The sequence below is a fragment of the Falco naumanni genome, chromosome 4, assembly GCF_017639655.2.
Source record: "Falco naumanni isolate bFalNau1 chromosome 4, bFalNau1.pat, whole genome shotgun sequence".
In the NCBI taxonomy this organism is placed as follows: Eukaryota; Metazoa; Chordata; class Aves; order Falconiformes; family Falconidae; genus Falco; species Falco naumanni.
In genome coordinates this window covers 73,695,506-73,714,902 of record NC_054057.1, presented here as the reverse complement: position 1 = coordinate 73,714,902, position 19,397 = coordinate 73,695,506, and the positions used below count along the sequence as shown (strand labels likewise).

General features: G+C 42.3%; 1 protein-coding gene across 1 annotated transcript; it reads right to left on the bottom strand.

The window, feature by feature from the left end:
- Positions 1-4,911: 4,911 nt before the first annotated feature.
- On the bottom strand, positions 4,912-18,766 carry IL20RB (interleukin 20 receptor subunit beta). Its single transcript, XM_040590469.1, has 7 exons — positions 18,681-18,766; positions 12,936-13,073; positions 12,032-12,222; positions 9,685-9,809; positions 6,037-6,187; positions 5,588-5,730; positions 4,912-5,037 (listed from the first exon to the last, which is right to left on the bottom strand). The coding sequence occupies exons 1-7, from the start codon at positions 18,764-18,766 to the stop codon at positions 4,912-4,914; spliced, it is 960 nt and encodes a 319-aa protein (XP_040446403.1).
- Positions 18,767-19,397: the final 631 nt, after the last annotated feature.

Below are 19,397 nucleotides of genomic sequence, written 5' to 3'. Positions count from 1 at the left end.
ACAGAGAAACTCCAGGTTGAATATTGGAGTAATTTATCCATTTTGTTCCTAGTAGACAAACATTCCTAATGAACAAACATTCCAAGCACGTCCATTTGTGAAAGGTAATCCTATGCTTTCAGGCATGAAAATTCAGCATGGGAACCTTCGTAAATTCCTTCACATTAAGCAAAGTTGTTACAAATTTAGTTTGTTTTTCTGCCATTGCTCTAAGTTCTCTGAGAGCTCCCTTGATACATGATCATCTGTTGGCCCTGTAGACTCCCTGGCAAGCATCCCATTTCTAGGATCTATTATTAGTTTAGATAGTTGTAAGAAGTTGTATCTCAAATTCTTTTTCTCCTGATCTAGTGTGTGCTTATATTTAACCAGATGGAAATTTTGATCCCTCCTGTTTTTTCTCATTTGGATATGACTTTAGGTTTTTGAAGGATGCCTTATTGCTTGTATTATCATCCTTCACCTTGCTATTTCACCTTGCCATCGCTTCTCTGTTCTTCCTAAAGTCATTTTTAATAAGTGGAATGTATTACTTTAAGCCTCTGCTGTGTCTTTAAATAGGCCTCATGCTCTTGATTCAGATGTCTCATCAAAAAATGAAGGATAATGTAAAAAAAAATGACAAAAAAATCAAATATTGTCAATGTCCCAAGGGACAATGAAGACACAGGTCCTTCAGCTTACTTGTAGAGGAGGTCAGTAGATCCCCTGGTGTCAGTGGCTGGAGGGCCTATGGCCAAGACCAGCTCTGATATGGTGCACCCATGTCACCTGAAATCAGACTGCTGTGGGGGAGGACTGTGAAAATTCTTACTAGGACCCCCCTCTGCTGGGGGAGCCTTTGAACTCAAGCCCTGGCCCTTGGTCATTGCCAGAGCCACACTCTGGCTCTGTCTGTGCCTGGCCGTGTTTGATGCCCCAGTCCTGATCCACCAGCCTCATCACTGCAGACTTGTCCAGTGACTATGCCTGACCCCCACCATTGCCTCTGGACCTTCTTGTGTGGGACTAGGGGAGCTGTGCCTTGCTGGGAGATAGCAGCCCTTCCTACCTTGCTGCTAGCTCACCTCACCTTGCAGAGCTGTCGCTCTCCTCCTGGGTCCGTGGTGAGGAATGACAGACTCCGGGGCGGCATGGCACACCCCGGTGTGGGCAAAGTTAGCCATTAACATCGTTAAATACAGCTGCACCAGGAAAGTTCAGGCTGCCAGTTTGCTCATTTCTCTCTTTCATTCCAGCGCTGAAGATCTGTAAAGCAAGCGCAAGCTCCTGTCAAACCTCTTTCTGGGACTGAAGGCTGTGGGGGTGAACAGGAGATGTTGTTGGGTGGGATCACTGCCTGCTGGCCTGCGCCGTGAGAGCACGTCCTTGGCTGTTAATGAAGGTCAGAGTTTGATCCCGAGCGAATCACAGACATTAAACTCCTCAGAAATAGCCATTTCTGTGGTAATAGCTAAATTATAGCCCATACGCTGAATGAAACCAAATTAGGGCTCTGTGTGCAGTATTTATTTGGGCAATTTCACTTAACCTTGCCATCTTTTAATTCCTTATATACCTTGATTTAGTAATTTTTGAATTTTTTTATAGTTCCATTTATTGAGAAGACCACAAGAGACCCGAACTGGGTAATTTTCTGTTTCTGCAGCTTTGTACTTTAATAGCAACAGAATCATCTGTACGTAAAGTCTTTAAACAATAAACATCTTTATCTGCAGTGTTTCAGATGTTTATTATCTTTGTAGCAGTTCATTTGCAGGACACAGTACCACCTTCACAAGAAATTGCATCGATTTGTAGTCAAAGCAGTGATTTCGGTTACTTTTTGATTTTGTAAGAAAAAAGGTAACTTTTAAAGAAACAAAACATACATATGCAGAAAATATTTAAAATGGTAATTTATTAAGTTAAAGATTTCAGTTTGACTGGACAGTGAAATGCTGGACTATATATTAATATCAGCACTTTCAATTTGGAAACATTAATATACTTCTAAGGAAATATACTTCACAGGAAAAATTAGTCTGTATTCCAGCCAGTTAGTGTCATGGAACAGATATTTGAATTCCTCGCTTTCTTGTCAAGCCAGTAATATGTAACTCTTTTTTAAAATGTTCATGTAATCAACAGTCTTTTTACTGGTCTGCATTTAATAGACTGACTCATTTTTCCTTTGAAAACCAGCCTTATCAGCATTTCTCCTGTTCTTCTGTTCTTCCAAGTCTTCACAAAAAAAGTTGATTTTTTGGAATCACATCCCACAGGTTCCATGCAGCACAGAAACAAAACCCACTGAAGAGGTGGTGCAGGTTTGTGCTTTATTTTCATGTAACTTTTTTTTGAGGAAAATAAAAAAGAAGTATATTTTGAAAAAATGGAGCCACTTACTACCACATCAATGGAAAGAAACACCAAAGTTCATCAGTACACATTGCTTTTTGCTGCAGTTACTTGTCTGGTCCTTCTTTGAAATGTAGTATCATGGTTGTGGAAGCAAAATCAGTTATCAAAGGCAGCGGTTGCCATGACTGCCAAGGCATGATTAACTCTTGCAGTGCGCAGAAGTGCACTAAAGATAGTGACTGATGGCAGCTGCCTGTGCCAATGCCACCACGGTACTGTGTACATGGATGGCAAAGGAATTGCTCTTGTTCTATACCATGATTATCAGGCTTAAGAAAATGCAGCACATACTTCAAAGTGAGCAGCTTTCGAGGGACTTTCAATCAGTATCGCACTTTTGGCTTCAAGTCTCCACAGACATGAACTGGAATATCCTGATGCAAGCTGAATATGCTCTTGCTAAGATGGTAGCAGCACTTAAACAATTCCCTTCCATCTCCCTATTGTAAGAATTTTTTTCAGGTATTTCTTTTGTTTAACATTGTCTGCGCAGTTTGGTACAACAGTTTAACTGCTTTATTGGCAATGAGAAAGGGCATAAAATCTGTTATTGCAGGTTAGAAAGAAACGTATGCTCTATGCTTAATATGCAGGTGGAAAACATGCATTAAAATAATTTTTAAAAGCCCTTCACATTCAAGGGCCTTTTCTTTCCCTGCTTTTCTCTGTATTCCTGAACAATTGCTGGTAACTGCCATAATGTAACAATGTCGGGAGGGAAAATACAGGAGGAACTGCTGAGGTTTTTCAGACCTATAGCAATGGAATGGACAACAGGACATTTTCCTGCATGGGGGCACTCCTGTGGCGCACATCAGAAACCAAGACACTGAACTCATCCAAATCAGTGGGGAATAAAATAAGAATAAATTTGAGGCAGAGGAGCTCTCTAAACCAGACTTACTACTAAGGCATCTGTAGTGGGGAGCTATGCCTTGAAAATTCAAGCACCGGGCAAAGCCATTTAAGGGGTTGTTTGACAAAGAGCGCACAGCCGTGCAAGGAAGTGCACTTCTGTGCTGCCTGTCCTCAGCAAAATTATTGCTCTCCTCTGCCTGCTGCCAGAATCAGCCAGTTGCTTGTTGCCTCCCACGGCCACCCCAGCTCGGTTCAGGGAAGGCGAGAGAGCTGCTGGGTCTCTTAGCACTTGCCATATCAGCCCTTGCATAGGCCCTTCTCCTCTTTGCTCCCAGCATCACATGGGTGTTTGCAACCAGGCACTTCACAGGTATCAACAATGTAAAATTTAACCTTGACTCCTCAATGCTCAGACTTGCACAGATTTTCTCACCCTGTAATTTGCTACATATTCAGCAGTACCAATATTACGATTTAACACCAAAGCACTATAGTCCCATATTGTCCAGGCAGAAGCTAGCGAGACAGGAATACAACTGGGCTGCAACGGGAAAGTGAGGTGCCAACCAGGAGCCAGGGCGTGAGCTGCCTCCCCAGAGAACAGAGGTACCAGCAGGCCTGTCACTTCTACTTTTTTCACGGTGCTTTGTTGCCACCTGATGGCGTGATGCAAGGTTGCAAGAATGAAATTTTAAAAGGCACCTTCTTTAAGCGTTGTCTTGCATTTCATTAGATCCACTGATACCTTCACAAAAAGCTTTTCAGCTCGAAGTCTTTTCATGCCTTGCTAACACCGGTCTCTTCTTCACAGGTAATAAATTACTTTCCTTCGAAGTGACAACCATAACTGTAATATGCGCACGAACTATATTTTACTTGTATTTAGAAGGAATTTCCTTCCTTAAGAGGACAAGATATTTGGAAGATAATGACGTTGTCAGGCCTGGAATGGCTACTAACATTGCAGTGCTGTGATGCTTGATCCATATGTCCTGATATTTCTCTGCTAGCCAAGATAGGCACTCCAGTTGTGACATAGTCAATGACTGGCTTCAGGTGTGGTGTTGAACCACAGGGATGCCCAGCATCCTTTTAAATGAGCCCAGATGCCTTTTAAATGAGCATAGGTCAGGGCCTATAGCTTTAAAAAAAATAATTTCCTACTCATTCCAGCTGATTTAGCCATGTGAGAGGCTCTTACTGGCTGCTTAATTTCTTTTTTTACTGAGGCAAAAATCATGAGGCTGAAATTGTCTGGAAGTAAGAAACTGGGCTCTGCATTTATTGCTCTGGTGAAATCCTGGTGGCTGAAGGGGGGGCTCTGCCTTGGGACGGTCGATGTGGCTGACAGAGGTAAAGGGAACATGAGTTAACTCATGTCTGGTCATGGGTATGGGTATGAAGGAGAACAGAAACATGCAGTTGTCACCTGTGATCTTCACTTGCTTTTTATGTAGATGGAGGAAGATGCTACAAAGGGGACACAAGAGGCCACATGCTCATCATACACAACACCTTTGGTTTGCAGCCGCTCTTAGACCTGAAGAAAACCATGTTACTTATTGGCACTCTGAGGAAAGCGGTGGGGGCAAAATTTGGCGGCTCTGCTTAGAAGTTCTGTTCCCACAGGTTGTTTTTTTCTGGGGTGCTCTAAAGTGTTTCTTGAATCCACAGTCGGAGAACTTCTTCTGAGGGTACCACACGCACCATAAGATCACATTGCTCAGCTTCTTCATTGCCGCACAGTACCAGCTGGGTGGGGGGCTCTGGTACTTGCTGTAAAACAAATGCACTTAGGCTGATGAACTGGTCTGTCCATCTTCTACTTTTCCCCACAAACTATTCCTTTCATCCTTCCTGCCACAACTGCCCAGAGATCCAGTGCTCAGGAAGCCACACACACACAAAAGCTGCTGCCTGCATTCTCAGTTGAATTGGACAGCACATTTAAGCTGCTGACTTAAACGTACTCCTCCTGAGTGCACGAGAAAAGAGGTTGCTTTTGATGATGGTTTCTCTTCACAAAGAAGTTGAGAAGCTCAGTGCTGGTACCTGGGGACATGGAGCAGCATTGCCAGTGACACAGCTGTTTTGTTCAGGTGGCAGCTTGTGAGGCAGGGTCAGTCCATGTCCCCCGAGATGCTTCTCCACAAGCACCAGGAGCATCTTCCCTGTTCAGGGCTCTGGGCCAAAAGCAGTGACAGCTGCGCAGCCAGCTCGTGTGCTGCCTGACCCCTGCAGCACAGGTCATCACGCTGCCTACCTCATGCTCCTATAATACCCAGCACCCTAAAAACCAATAAAGTATAAAAAACCCACAACTTACCAGTGTGTCTGGCAGGACTGCAAGAGGGCAGCAGGAATACTGAAAGATTTTACTTGTTTTCCAGGTAAGGAAAGGCAGGGCCAAAGCAGCCACAGCAAAGCCAGCAGAGATGAGGGCAGTAACCAGCCACATGGATGTCTCACCTAGAAATAACAGAAGCAGCAAAACTTCTCAGAGAGATTGCTAGGACGAACTACTCAGTGCAGTCAGCCTACACCCTCTGTGACTGCTCTTCCCACCCATCCTGGTGAGATCCTTTGCTAGCACACTCCAGGAAAGGATACCAGTGCAGTGCAGAGGGCTGCACTCCTGAGTCTTCCTTTTTTGCCTCCCCCAAGGAACAAAAGGGCAGCACATTTGCAAACAAGACATGAGATATTGGGTGGAAATGAAAGGAAGAGCTGCTGGGGTATCTGTCTTGGGCAATGGGGAGGAAGGCTGGGTGTTACCTTGTGCCCTCACGCACTGTGTCTGGCTGAAGCTGCTACTTCTGTTGATTGCCTCGACATATGTCTGAGCTTTTACACAATAATCAGGTCCTGCCTCCATGGTGTCCAGATGAACGACTGGGCTGACCTCTTTCACCAGTTTCTGCTGCATCTGCCACAAGCCCAGGGGAGAGAGCATCAGAACATGGAGCAAGGACATAACTGAGGAGTCCTAACATGATGCTAGCCCAGACTTTACTGGGAGAAAAGGAAGGAGCAGCAGGAGATGACAGAGGACTGTGTGAATAAGAGGGGAGAGGGAGAAAAACAGCAAACAAGGAAGCACAGTGGAGTACAGAATGAGACCACATGTGTCTGGAAGGGTAGGAGGGGATGGAAACAAGGGGCTGTGAGCCAAAGAGGCATAATGATGATGTTGGGCCACAACACTAGACCATGACCTACTCCCCTCATGGAAGGGGGGTCTTGATCTTGACTGATCCAAGTTTTTGCTAGGATACCAAAATCATCCTGATGCTAGCATGGTATGATAGGAGTGCCAGAACCATGCTGTGATAGGGGTGTGAGAGCTCTCTCATGACTAGAGCACAGACAGGAGATGGACCAGGCTAGTGAGGAGTGAGTGAATTTGGTGTGTGCAACTATAACACTTCAGCAACCCTTAAACACCATATGAACACCAGTACATCATTTTCTTGTAATAAATAGGACTCCATTAACTGCTAGCAAAATGAAATTGCTATTCCCAGTCTCCTCAGTCATAAGAGACAGATAACAATTAACTAGTTGCTCCTGAATCTTGCTGTGTTGCAGATGCAAAGCCTGCCTCACAGAAGGCCTGATCAGCCTCCAGCACCACAGACATATGGACACCTCCAACAAGCCAGTCAGGCTCTCCTGGCAGGGCAAGTCCTTCTTTCCATCAAAATAGCCTTCTCCACTGAAACATGATCTTGAGGGCCTTTAGTCTGAGAAGATTTCAACGACAAAATCAGGTCAGCGACTACTTGAGGTGTGTAACCTCTTGCAAAACCTCAAATCAGACATGTCAAATGCAACAGTACTTTAAAAAAAAAAATTAAGAGCCCCAGCAGAGAATTGGACATGAACTGACCAGCAAATCTGATGCTTGTGACAGTCCAGTTAGTAGAAAGTATTCTGAAGTTTGGAATTAATATTTAAGTGGCTAATATATACTGAAGAATAGTTAACATTTCATTCATAAAAAGCAATCACATACAAATCTATATGCTTTCTTCTAAGGTGTCAGAAAGCTCACGGACAAGGTTGATCTCGTTTACTTGCATTTCCAAAAGATAGTCAAGAAGATCTATTTCAAAAGCTTATTAAGCTAATAGCCATGGGATAAAAAGACATCGGAGCTCTGAGTGCCCTAACCAGGCTGGAATGGTCCTGACCAGCCCTGTCTGCCTCCCTGTCCTCACTCTCCTGTCCATAGCTCAGGAGCCCCATTTAAGCTCAGCCCAAGACCTTCAGTCCCAGTCTGAGTTATGATGGAAGTATGCCTGTCTCCAGACCTGTCTCCAGCAGGGACCTCGGATATACTTTGTATGTAGCTTGTCACCAGGACGGACCCTTAAGCACACTGCAGCCTCATCGTCAAGCCCTGCCTCTGCTCCCATCTCCTTTTGCTCCTGGCTGGGGTCCCTGTAGAGACCCTGGGCCTGGTTTGGCGCTTGCCTTGTCTGGGGCTGGCGATGGACCCTGTTACCAGTACTTGGTTCTGTCCACTGTGGTCACACTCTGTGGGTTTGTGCTTCACTGGGGAGGGCACTGCTTGCACTGGGATCACCCTTTGCTCCTGGCTTGCCTGCTCACAGTGAGCAGCCCTACTCTTGCTGCTTCCTGATACGAGAAAGAGTTCTGTATGCTTAGATTGCTAATCCTTTCTCAGAGTAGAAGTCATGGTGGAGCCCCATGCAGATCTGTGATCACCATCATATTGCTACGGAGGATCAGGAAGAAAACTGAAAACTGATACATGCTAATGACACTAAAAACACCACTTCAGAATAATAAAGATGACAGCCATCTGTGAAGAACGGCAGGAGGATCTTGTAAGAAAATGAAAATTGAAATTCAACACAGATAAATGCAGAATGATGCTCATGAGAATTTTACCCCTTTATTTTTACAGTGACTGAACCTTAGTTGAGCATCCCTTATCGGAAACAGGAACCTGGTGTTCAGGTTTCATGGAACAGCTCTGTGGTAGTCACCCATGTTAACAATTACTGGGAAAAGAAAAAGAGTGTGAAGACCTATTTTGTTTTATGGTGCTAACTTACAGTGCTCCTGCACCTCGAACCGTGCAGGTTTACTCCCAGCCCACCTTGGTAAAGGCAAAAATAGCTAGAAGGGCTTCCACAGTCAACAACTAAGCAATCTGGGAGTCCCTGGCCTGGAAAAAGATAGACATTATAAACCTCTTAGAGTGGTGGGGAAAGCACATAGGGAATAACTATTTCTCTCCCCGCTAAACCAAGGCTGAGACTGCACAACAGTTAACCTGCAGAACTCCTGACTACAGAAAGGTGTACATACTAAAAGTTTACATAGCTTGAAAACCAGAACAGATAAATTAATTGAACAAAAATTCATCAAGGGTTATTAATGATACCATGTCTGCCTCAGGAATTTCCTGGAGCTGTCTCTCTGAAATCTCAGAAAATAATCTAAGTGTAATTACACACAGGCTCTCTCCTTATTATCTTCCTTGGTCATATCCGTTGTCCACTGGCAGAAGGAAGATGGGGGGTTTTATAGTCCCATGATCTGACTTTATATGGCTGCTTTCATGCTTTTATGTTCTTAGGTGCTATAGAAGCACCAAATTCCCAGGAGAAAAAGAAAAAATATGTCTAGTGAAAACAAGAAGACCTGAATGGAACATAAATTGTCACTGCTTCAGTATTACCCAGGTGTAAGCAATGCCCTCAGCTAAGCAAGTTACAGTTTGCTGTCACGGGCAAGCTGTTTTACAAAAAACTCCTGAGAAAACTTTGTCAGCACCTTAGTGCAACACCTTAATTGTGTATCCAAATGACATTCAGAGAGGAAAATCAGCATGAACACCTTCCATTCTTGATTTCTGGTTTCTTTTAATAACTGAGGTCCCTGGGGGATTCCTCTTCCCAGAGAAGGAAATGTGGAAAGAAACAAGCTTCCCATGGGGTGTAGAGGAATGAAGGCAGTGGGTTGATTGGCATTGATGGTATGCAGCTGTGGCCTTGCCTCAGAGGCAGTGGGTCGATTGACATGGATGATGTGCAGCTGTAGCTCGTTCCCACTAAGTGGTTAAATAGCCCTGAGGAGCATGGGAGAAGTGGTTGGTTAGAAGAGGAGTGGTGTGGTCTGACCTCTGGAGGGAGGACATACAGCATGGGCAGTAGCATCTGCCTGATGGTAAAAGCCTTGTTGCAGCCTACTAGTTTTGAGAGTGTTGCGGCAATGGGAGTAAGAGCAACCTACTGGTAAGTGCAGAGGAATTTGGTACACCTTGACTCCAGGCAGGTCATCCAGCCTCACAGCAGGAGCTTGGACTGGCGAACAAGCCCTGGGTAATGTCTGCATGCTTGCACTCTATAAGTATGTGGGCTCCCTATTAAACTCAAGGATAAAACTCACCCTACTCTCCTGGCCCTTCTTCCAGTAGAGCACACGGAGCTGAAAAGCAGGCCCCATGTCTTCCAGCTCCACTAGTAAATGATACCCATCTGCTATGACCTTCATCAGAGGTGGGGTCAGGGAAGCTGCCAACACAGAGAGAGCACTGTTATTGCATCACAGGCAACCCTTAAAAACTGTCTTTTTTTTTTTTCCTAGCTGGGAGAGGAAGGGAAGCTGCTGTCACGAGCACAGTAATATTAATCTGGAATAATATCTGGTTGCTTCAGTGGGGCAGAAACTTGTCTCTGCTCTACTTCCCAGTATGTCTAGATACAGTAGCAGACTTTGAGCAGAAGGAGGACCATGACTAGCATTGTAAACAGGAGTTTGGTAATAGCTGAGTTGCACAGACCTTGAAAGGTTTGGATTTTCTCCAGTGGAGGAAGTGACTGGCCTGGAGGTCCTGTGTGATCAACAGCAGCAGAACCAGCTGGGTGACCAGAAGCCAAGGCACCAGATATGGCCAGTTCTGCTCCTGGGCATTAGCTTAGCACTAACATGCAGAACAGGAGCTGTGAAACCACTGCTTCTTCATGGGAATTTTGGCAGTTATTCAAAGGTGAAGGAAAAAGCAATATGAGCCTCAGGATAACTCTGGCAGTTCACATGAACCCTAATTATCTTTCAGTATCTACATAGTTTTAAAAAGACCTGAGCTGGTGACCTGCTGTGACTTAAGTTTTTGTAAATGCATGCAAGTAAATCTGTAAGTGATTTGCTTTATGCTTACTTTGATATTCAAAACTTGCTTCAATCTGGGATTCTGTTGCAAGGAGTATTAGTGAAACAATCAGAATCAATCAAGCATGGATGAAACTACACACTGTATGTTTGTGAATTGCGAACCAAGGCAGTATGGAGGTCATATTTGCACTCCTTATCTATGCCACTCTTCACCACTCTGTTATAGGTGAAACCGGTTTCAACCTTGCTTTCAAGAAAGGAGGGAGAGCAATATATAGCCGCATACAGAAGAGATGTTCTTAACAGAATTTGCTTTTACATCCAGTGAATTGTCATTAATACTAAGCAATATGAAAACATAAAATCCAAGTATGTTCATAAGTGTGTCACATATGGGAGGCCTGTAAAACTATTTTATACTTTTAAATTAAAAGCTGAGCATCTGCTTGATGCTATGACTCAAAATTTTGAAAAGTGGTAACATTTGCAGGTTAACAACAAATATCAGGCTAATGTATTGACAAATGGACATTGCAAGATGCAACTACTAACCAAACAGGAGTGTTTATATTTATCTCTGTGCTGGCACACTGAATACCAACTAACTATTTGAATTTTGATAAAAGAAGTAAGACTGACTAAATTGTTAGTTTTAGAAAGAACCTTTACAAGTGTTTTCCATGTGTTATCATATTTCATGTGTCTCTACACCTAAGGTTTGATACTGGAGCTATTTAGTCTAGAAGTACCATGGGCTACGCTGATGCCCTGACTGTCTATGAACCACATACAGAACCTGTGGGCTGAGCTTTGAATTCCTGAGTTTCTCTCAGACTTCTTCCTTGGCTAAAACTGATGCCTGCTGCTCATCCCAGACTGAGTTGCACTCCAATAGTGACCTGAACAGAGGTTTTCCACCACAGTTTTCAGCTGACCGCATGGCAGAGAACAGAGGTAATGATTCCAGAGAAACACTGGAAATAATATGCTGATTTTAGGCTGCAACGTGATCCTTGGGTTGAGCTGGGCGTAAAGCTCTGCCTGGAGCTGGAAGGATGTGGAGAAAATACCCTACACTGCTAGGACTGCAGCAATGCTGTGATTTCTGTTTTTCTTTCCTCTTCTGAGGTTACTTCATAGATCTGACAACATAGGAGGAGGAAATCATGTCTGGAAGGGAGAAGGGTTCCCAGGACAGCATGAGGCAGATGGTTGACTTTCTAGAGTGAGTGCTTCCATAGGATCAAGTTCTGGATCTTCAGAACTGACTAGGTGACATGGAATAGATGGAGCATTGACAGCAACCTTAATTGATCAGGATCCTTCAAAACTGGAGGCAAGAATGGCCAACTTGCCAAAAGAAATCTCTGGAGTAGTCTTCCCTATCATTGAAGCCCTTGAAATTCAAGCCCTGCCTCAGGAGGAACTCATGTCCAAGAACACAGTGTAGCTGTCTAAGAGTGAAACCCAGCGGGGCACGAGAGGAGCTGAGTAGGCTGTGCTCTGTGTGTTTATGGGCTTTGTGACATGCACAGTACACACATGTGCACGTGAGCAATCCCTCAACACTGAACTCTGATTAACATGACTAATGTAGCTTAAGCCAAATAGCAGAACTCACTTGTGATGCGATTGAAGAAACCTTTCAGGGTGCCCCACTCTGATCTTCTAGCATCAACATCTGCCCTTACACGCAGGTTATAGGCCACAGTGGCTGAAATATCTTCTGTGATGTTACATACTGTGGCTGTGATGAGTGAACATTCACAGATCGGAATCCAGCTCTCATTGGCATACTCGCGTTCATATTCACTGAGGAAAGGAAAAGAAAGCAGACAGACAACAGTCTGATGAGAGATCTATCTGTGACATAGGCTAAGGCTGCTTGCTAGTTCTTTCCAGGTAAAACCAGTACTGGGGTACATTGGGACTGGAATGCCAGGAGTGTATGAAACCAGTATGGGTGTGTTTTAGATCTTATCTAGATAAAATCTCCCAGAAACAGCTTGTTCATGAGCCAAATGCAGCGTGATATTGTAGGAGGTGGGGATAGCAAACGCAGTGTTGATGCATCAAATCCTGCCCACTCACTTGACTTGATCATCCCTGGTAAAACAGAATTCCAAAACCATACTGTGATACAAGTCATAGCTCAAGATGTATCAGAAACCTCCTGTAATGTGTGCTAAATGTTTTAAAGATTAACACTGAATAAATCTCAAATGTTTTCTCTTCCCTCTTTTAAGTAAACTGTTGCTAATCTTCCTACCTTTTTAAATCTTTGGACAGAGACTGTTTTCATATGTGGGCTTAATGCAATTTTAGGTATCTATTAATCTGTAAACAGTCTCGGAATAGGAGCAAAAGGACACCACGCCTCCCCAGCTTGTGAGCAACAGTGCTGGAGTATATAGCTTCTCTTATGCCTGTGAACTGAACAGTGCTCAAGACATCCTAACAGTGCAGGATTTTTAGTCTATGTAAACAGTGTTCAAAGAGCAAAGAAGAAAAAACCCAGAAGTTACCCCTGAAACTCCACAGAGTATCTCACAGTTTCTCCCTGGATGATCACAGGACTCCAAGTTAAGAAGTGTTTCATGTTGGTAGAAAGAATAGAGATATTCTGAGGTGTTGGCAACAAAGCATCTTCACCTAAAATTCCCAGTAAAAGAAAAGAAAGAAAAAAGGTATATGAATGTACTACAAAAAAAGCTTAGAAGAACAGTGCAAAACTGTGTTTTGCATCAGAAGTGCACACTCTCCATTTCACTACTGTTACTTCAGTGTTTGAAAGGGTTTTGCAAAGAAGAAATGACAACCGAAGAGGAAATGACAAAGCAATTAGGCTGGCACTGCTTACAGAAAGGCAAAGCATGCCTTTTCATTATTTCAGTTTTTCATATCAGCAAAACACTGCAAAAAAAGTCAAGCTTTTACAAAGCTATTCAATTTAATGAAGTCAAGTAACAGATATGCTATTGCACTCTATAGACTGTTCCACTGGATGTTATGGTTTGAAAAGTGCTATTTCTTTCCAGACTTGACTGGGTTGGACACTGTAGAAGATCCTAGCTCTGGCACAGTTTTTTTCATGTTGCAGGATTCTAATAATGTAAGTGCTTGCAGACTGCAATCAAAGCGCCTCTTAATGGAATAGATGTATTCAATGGACTATAAATGAAATTACTACATTACTCTGAGATGGTCAAAGCATAAGTATGGGTTGGTACCTACAGTGTAGTTAATTTTATCCTATGGCATCTTAACATAAAATCCTTAGCAGTGTTTGGACCAAAGCACAGAAGGCAGGATTCCTCATGGGCACACCCTGCACTACACTATGGGAACAGAGTTATCTCTGTTCTGCCACTTTCCAGTCCCAAGAAAATTGTTTTCTCTGCTCAGCAGGGAATGGTTCCCAAGGAATCACCAGAAGGGAGGAACGGATGGAGCAGGTTAAACCAACCCAGCATAGCAGTGGTCATTTCAACAATCTCCTAGAAACACTGTAACTGTTCTTTCACAATATATGTAGGTTACCTAAAGATTATTTCCTAAGATTTTTTTTAAAATTGCGTCTATTTCACTTAAAGACTAATGGAAAATAGACCTTGCTAAGTGTTATCAAGAAGAGGGTGTCTTTTAAGCTGTGTTTACAAAATTAACCATTTAATGTCAGTTGTTTTACTCAGGATCGAAACCAGGTTGACAAATCCGTGAACAATGTTTTCATCATGATTATTCTTTTAAAGCATTGGAACAACATTGGTCCTCTTTCTGCCCTTAGAATATTCCCTGTATCCGTATCTTTATAAAATCACTAATGATGTGGAGAATCTTGATGCCAACCCTTTTAATGATTCTTTGGCATAAGTTATATGGATATGTTGACACAAAGCTCAGCTGTTATTTAAATTAGAAGCCAGATATCTCTGGGATGAGCAGCTTTTCTCTCCTTGCCATTTAGATAATGGAAGAGTCACTGTCTGCCATATCAGCAGTTCTATTGTTCCTGGCTGGTTGAGGGTCCATGCCAGGGTCAAGGCACGTTTTGTCTTAAAAAAAAAAAAAAGTATTGACTTTCACTCTGCAGCTTAAACACCCATTTGGTCTCCTCTATTGTCCATGCTTCTCAACATTTAGATTGTTTGCTGCTACTTTTCTGACCCCTGGAAATGTTCAAGGCCAGGTTGGATGAGCAACTTGCTCTAGTGGAAGGTGTCCCTGCTCATGGCAGGGTGGTTGAACTAGACTACCTTTAAGGTCCCTTCCAGCCCAAACCATTCTGTGATTCTATGGTATTTTTTCCTTGTACTCTTGGTTCCCATGTTAATTTGGGGAGTTGGCATACCTAAGTGTGTGAATTCTGCAACGGACTTCAATTACGTCAACAGACACTAATTTTTCCATATGACTCATGCACACAATGATGTTCCAGGTCTGAACAGGGGTGAACTGCACTGGAGTGTTTCCAAAGTTTTAAGTTCTTGACTTTAGGACTTTTTGGATATATATATTTTTTTTTGTGTTCAATAGTACTGAACTTACTAAGTAAGCTTATTAAACTGCCTAGAAACCAATTTTAAAAGCAGAAGATAGTTCTGATTTGGATTATTCTCCTTTTAATGGCCCCAAAATTATTTTCTATCTGGTTGAGACCAATATTCATTGCCTGGCTTAGTACACTGTTTGCCTGGTTTGCTGGCAAAACCAGTGACTCTCCTGTTGGCACAGTGAGATCTGTTGCATCACTTCAGCGGAACCACAGAAGCTCAGATACAGACACTAAGATTTCTTCCTTTCATTAGAAAAAACTCTGGGCCTAATGAAAGTGCCGTGGACCTGTATAAAAAAAAATTTCACTGGTTTAAGTTTCTGATTGTTATTAATAGATTCAGGATGGGCACAAATTCTGCTACTTATAAGAACTCTTTTCCAAGAGAAATAAGAGATATAAAACCCTAATACTTGTGTATGTTTGCTGATTTTTACAGGGCCACATATGTTCTGTGGCAGAACCACAGCACACAGCAGTTGTTCATTCAGTACCATGGAGTGTTTGCAATTTAGTGACAGAAAACAAGTCTCCAGCACTGCAGGTAAGATGGTAGTGATGAGGTATAGTGTTATGGACAAACAGTTCACATCAACAGTGCACTACTTTGGACATCTGCCTTCAGATGAGGGGAGCTGCATCCTTAGAGGAAGTTATTATTTACCTTCCATAATCAAACAATATAGAAAGAGGTGTCTGTGTGGGCATAAGTATACATATGTATGCAAGTGTAGCTTATATATGTATATATATAAGTATAAAATTTTGTGCTTAGAAAGTTAAATAATTAAATAACAAATACACTAGAGTGAAACTTACTATTCAGCTTTCGTGTGGCTCACTCGATTGTACATATAGAGATGTTTGTAACTGCATAACCATGCCCTACTGCAAACACAATGGCCAGACCTCAGGACTAAATCAAAAAGGTGTGAAGCTAAAACCTGAGATCTTCTCAGCCAGTACACAAATGAAGTGGGGTCCCTAACCATTAAAAGAAAAAATGCACTTTCTTGCTTTCTGCCTGGGACCCAGAGCTATGCTGAAAGCTGTAGTTTGGAAGAGAGGTTCGTGCTTTTCCAAAATACTGTTGATACAGACATAATGCATCCTGTGTCATATCCAAATAAATTATATTTGTGGTTTCTTCAATCTGTCTGTTGCAACAGCCCACAAAATGATTGCAAGCAAATACATGTTTAACACTGGGAGAAAAGGCAATTCAGGTTTTATAAACAGGGAAAGCACTGAGTATAAACGGTGAAGTATGTTGTTTCAGTACTAAAATACTCCATTAACTCTGGTCTATACATACTGAAGGGGAAAGAAACAGCAATCATATGAAGTGCAGGAGGCAACTGAACAGAGAGAGCAGGCAGGACCCAGAAAGCTGTTAGCCCAAGGCTGCATGCCAGTTCCACTTTATTTTGGATTCACAAGCAATATGTAAATAGCCTCACAGGAAAAAACAAACTGGTGTCTTTCAAGTCATACTACTTTAACTCCTAACATGTCCATTCACGCCAGAGAAAAGACATGTCCAGATTTTCTCTGTAAATAGCATTTTTGCCTCCTACCCTATCAGCAGTATATTTCATTTACTTTGTGACGTGAAGAATGGGTTCCAGTTTAGAATGGTGATGACCTCTTTTGTTTAATGTTTTTCTACTCTGTCTGAAAGAATTCACAATTAAAAAAAAAAAAAGATCAAGTCCAGTACATTCTTTTTTTTCAGTTTAAAATACCTTAAATAAACTCTATTAAAATTCCATTGCTCTGGGACAGATATTGATACCGTTCTTTCTCTGTAAATACAGAACCCAATAATCTTTCATCACTACTACTTGATCATTACTTGCTGTTACTTCATCACTACTATCACCACTACTTACTGTTAAATGTAAGTGAACACTGCAAAAATATTAATAAAATTACCTCTTTATTCATAATAGCCTCTCCTTTCTGGGGCTCAACAAACACAAGAAGAAACAGTAACTCCAGAATCAGTGTTGCATACCATTCAGAAGTACTTCAGCTCATCTGTACTTTTTCTGGCACGACCCTTAAACTTTTATATACAGGGCTGAGAAATCCCTCCTTACTGCTGTGTTAGTAAGTATTGCCTTTTAACTTCCAAGCATTGTGCCATTTAATCTCCTTTTTCTAATCTGGAGGACAACAGTCACTAGCTTCTTGTATCTTTGAGCACTGTCTGCCTCTGCATTTGAGGAAATTGCAGTGAAGAGGCAAATGACAAGAGAATTCTGCACTCTAATGGTGACAAGAAAACAGAGTAATGTCTGTAACACCACAAAAATCTAAAGGGATTTCTTTGTAAGCTAAATGGTGACAATTTCAGACAACAGTAGTAAATTATGCTAAACCATCTCTTTGGCTGTAAATATAACCTGAGGGCTCTGGGAATATCCCCTCCCCCATTTGCCACCTGCACAAACTGGCTGCAAAAGGCAAGACCCCAGGGCATACCCCCCTTGACTGTTTTTCTCCCCAGCACCCGGGATGCAAAGCCTGGACTCCCAGGCTAGCCAGGAACACACTCTTAACCTGCTGTCTGCTCTGTGCAACTGCAGGGCAGATTTAGATGTAAATAATCACACGATGTTCTTTGCTCAAAAAGGACACTAGGACACAAATTTTCATATTTCAGGTCAAGACCAAGAAAATGGGGGGCACAATATCAGCTATCCCACCTTTCTCTCCTACTGTTCAGTGTAGAAGACAAAATTGGATGTGTCTGCAGCTGAGCAAGGCTGGCAGTCGCTACACACAGCAGAAACATCACACAACTAGCCAGACCTGAAACAAAAATACAGTAAAAACAAACCCAGATTTCTTTAAAGAATACTTGCCCAGCTTTGCCATCTTTTAAAAAAACATTTGTCATAATCTTTCCTATTCCATAGAATAAACTTTCAGAGCATATGCAACCTGGTGCTGAGTCAGTGGTTTCCGTAGCTAGCAACTAAGAACTATAAACAATTACCTAAATTGTTTTGCTGGCCAAGGAAGCTATACAACTATTTTTTCTGAGGCAGAGAACAAAATGGAGCAAGACACAATGTGAATTCAGGAGCTAAGATGGCACATTTAGAAAGATGGAACTGAGAAAAATCTGAGCACAGTGGCAAGCCATGTTTGCTTTCTAGAGGACTGGCAAAATCACCAAAGTGTTGTCAGGAGATCTGAAGCTAAACTCCTTCTAGAAAAGCCTAGTATTTACTTGGGGAAGATCACAAATTATACAGCCTCCTTCCACGGTGAAGGAGACCCTCACTGAACATTTTTGAGCTATTAATTAACACTTCATACCCTTCCTCTCTGACCCTGCATCCACTCCACAGGCAGGCACTCCCTGTGTTCAAAGAGATCAGCATTTGAAAGAGGACTTTAAAGTTCAGCTTCCCACAGAACAGCAAAAGAGCAGAGAAAAATACAGTGTCAGTAAGATAATTTCCTTCAAACTGAAACTCTCATTTAGATTTCAGAATTGACTTGCATAACATAGAACTTATGGATTGTCTTTTTCTAGTATTAATTTTAGACAAAGGATTAAAATGCAAGATCACCTGACCTCATACTATTTGGTTTAAGTTTTGTAGAGGCATTTTTAACAAAAGGACAAAACCCTTTTTGTTTCTCACAACCCCTTTGCCTTCTGACTTAAGTCAACTGAAGATATTTTAGCCATTTACCTGTGAGACTTGGTGCAATCAGAGCGCAGAGGAAGAAGCAGATGTGCTTTAATGACATTTTGCTCACTCTTGTTGCCTTTTTCCACATTCATACCCTGTTGCACAGCTCAGAAATTTCCCTTCCTGGACAGGGAGCCCTATCTGAGCCAGCCATGATGTGAGCGAAGTGAAGACTCCAGGGGAATATTGCAAACCACAGCTTCTCTGCCTACCTGCACCAATGCCAAAGACGCACACACGTTGTTTGTAAGGGTGTAGTTCCAGGGAGTGCCCAGGTATATCTGATGCCAACGTTTCTTTACAGGTCTGTGCAACTGCTCAACTAGATGTCATGACTTTGTTTCACTTAGCAATTACGTGTATTAAAGATGTTTTAAGGAGGAAACAGGATTCATTCGACATTTCCATGTAGCTTATATAGCTGTAAATGCTCGTTTACATAGTTTCAGTAAGAAACTATGGGTAAATTCCAACAGTTGCCTACTTTGGAGGTATTCTGGATTATTTTTGCTCATACAAATCAACCCAACATGTTGCAAAACTATATTTGGGTGGTCAGTTTAGACGATTTACCATCAGCATCACAATCACTGGCTGAGGAGGACAGAAATGAGATTCTGTTGCATAAAATTTGATTAACACTAGTTTGATGATACTCAAAATCTACATCCAGAAAAAAAGAGACTGTACAGCCTTTGACATGGTGCTTCAAGTTAACC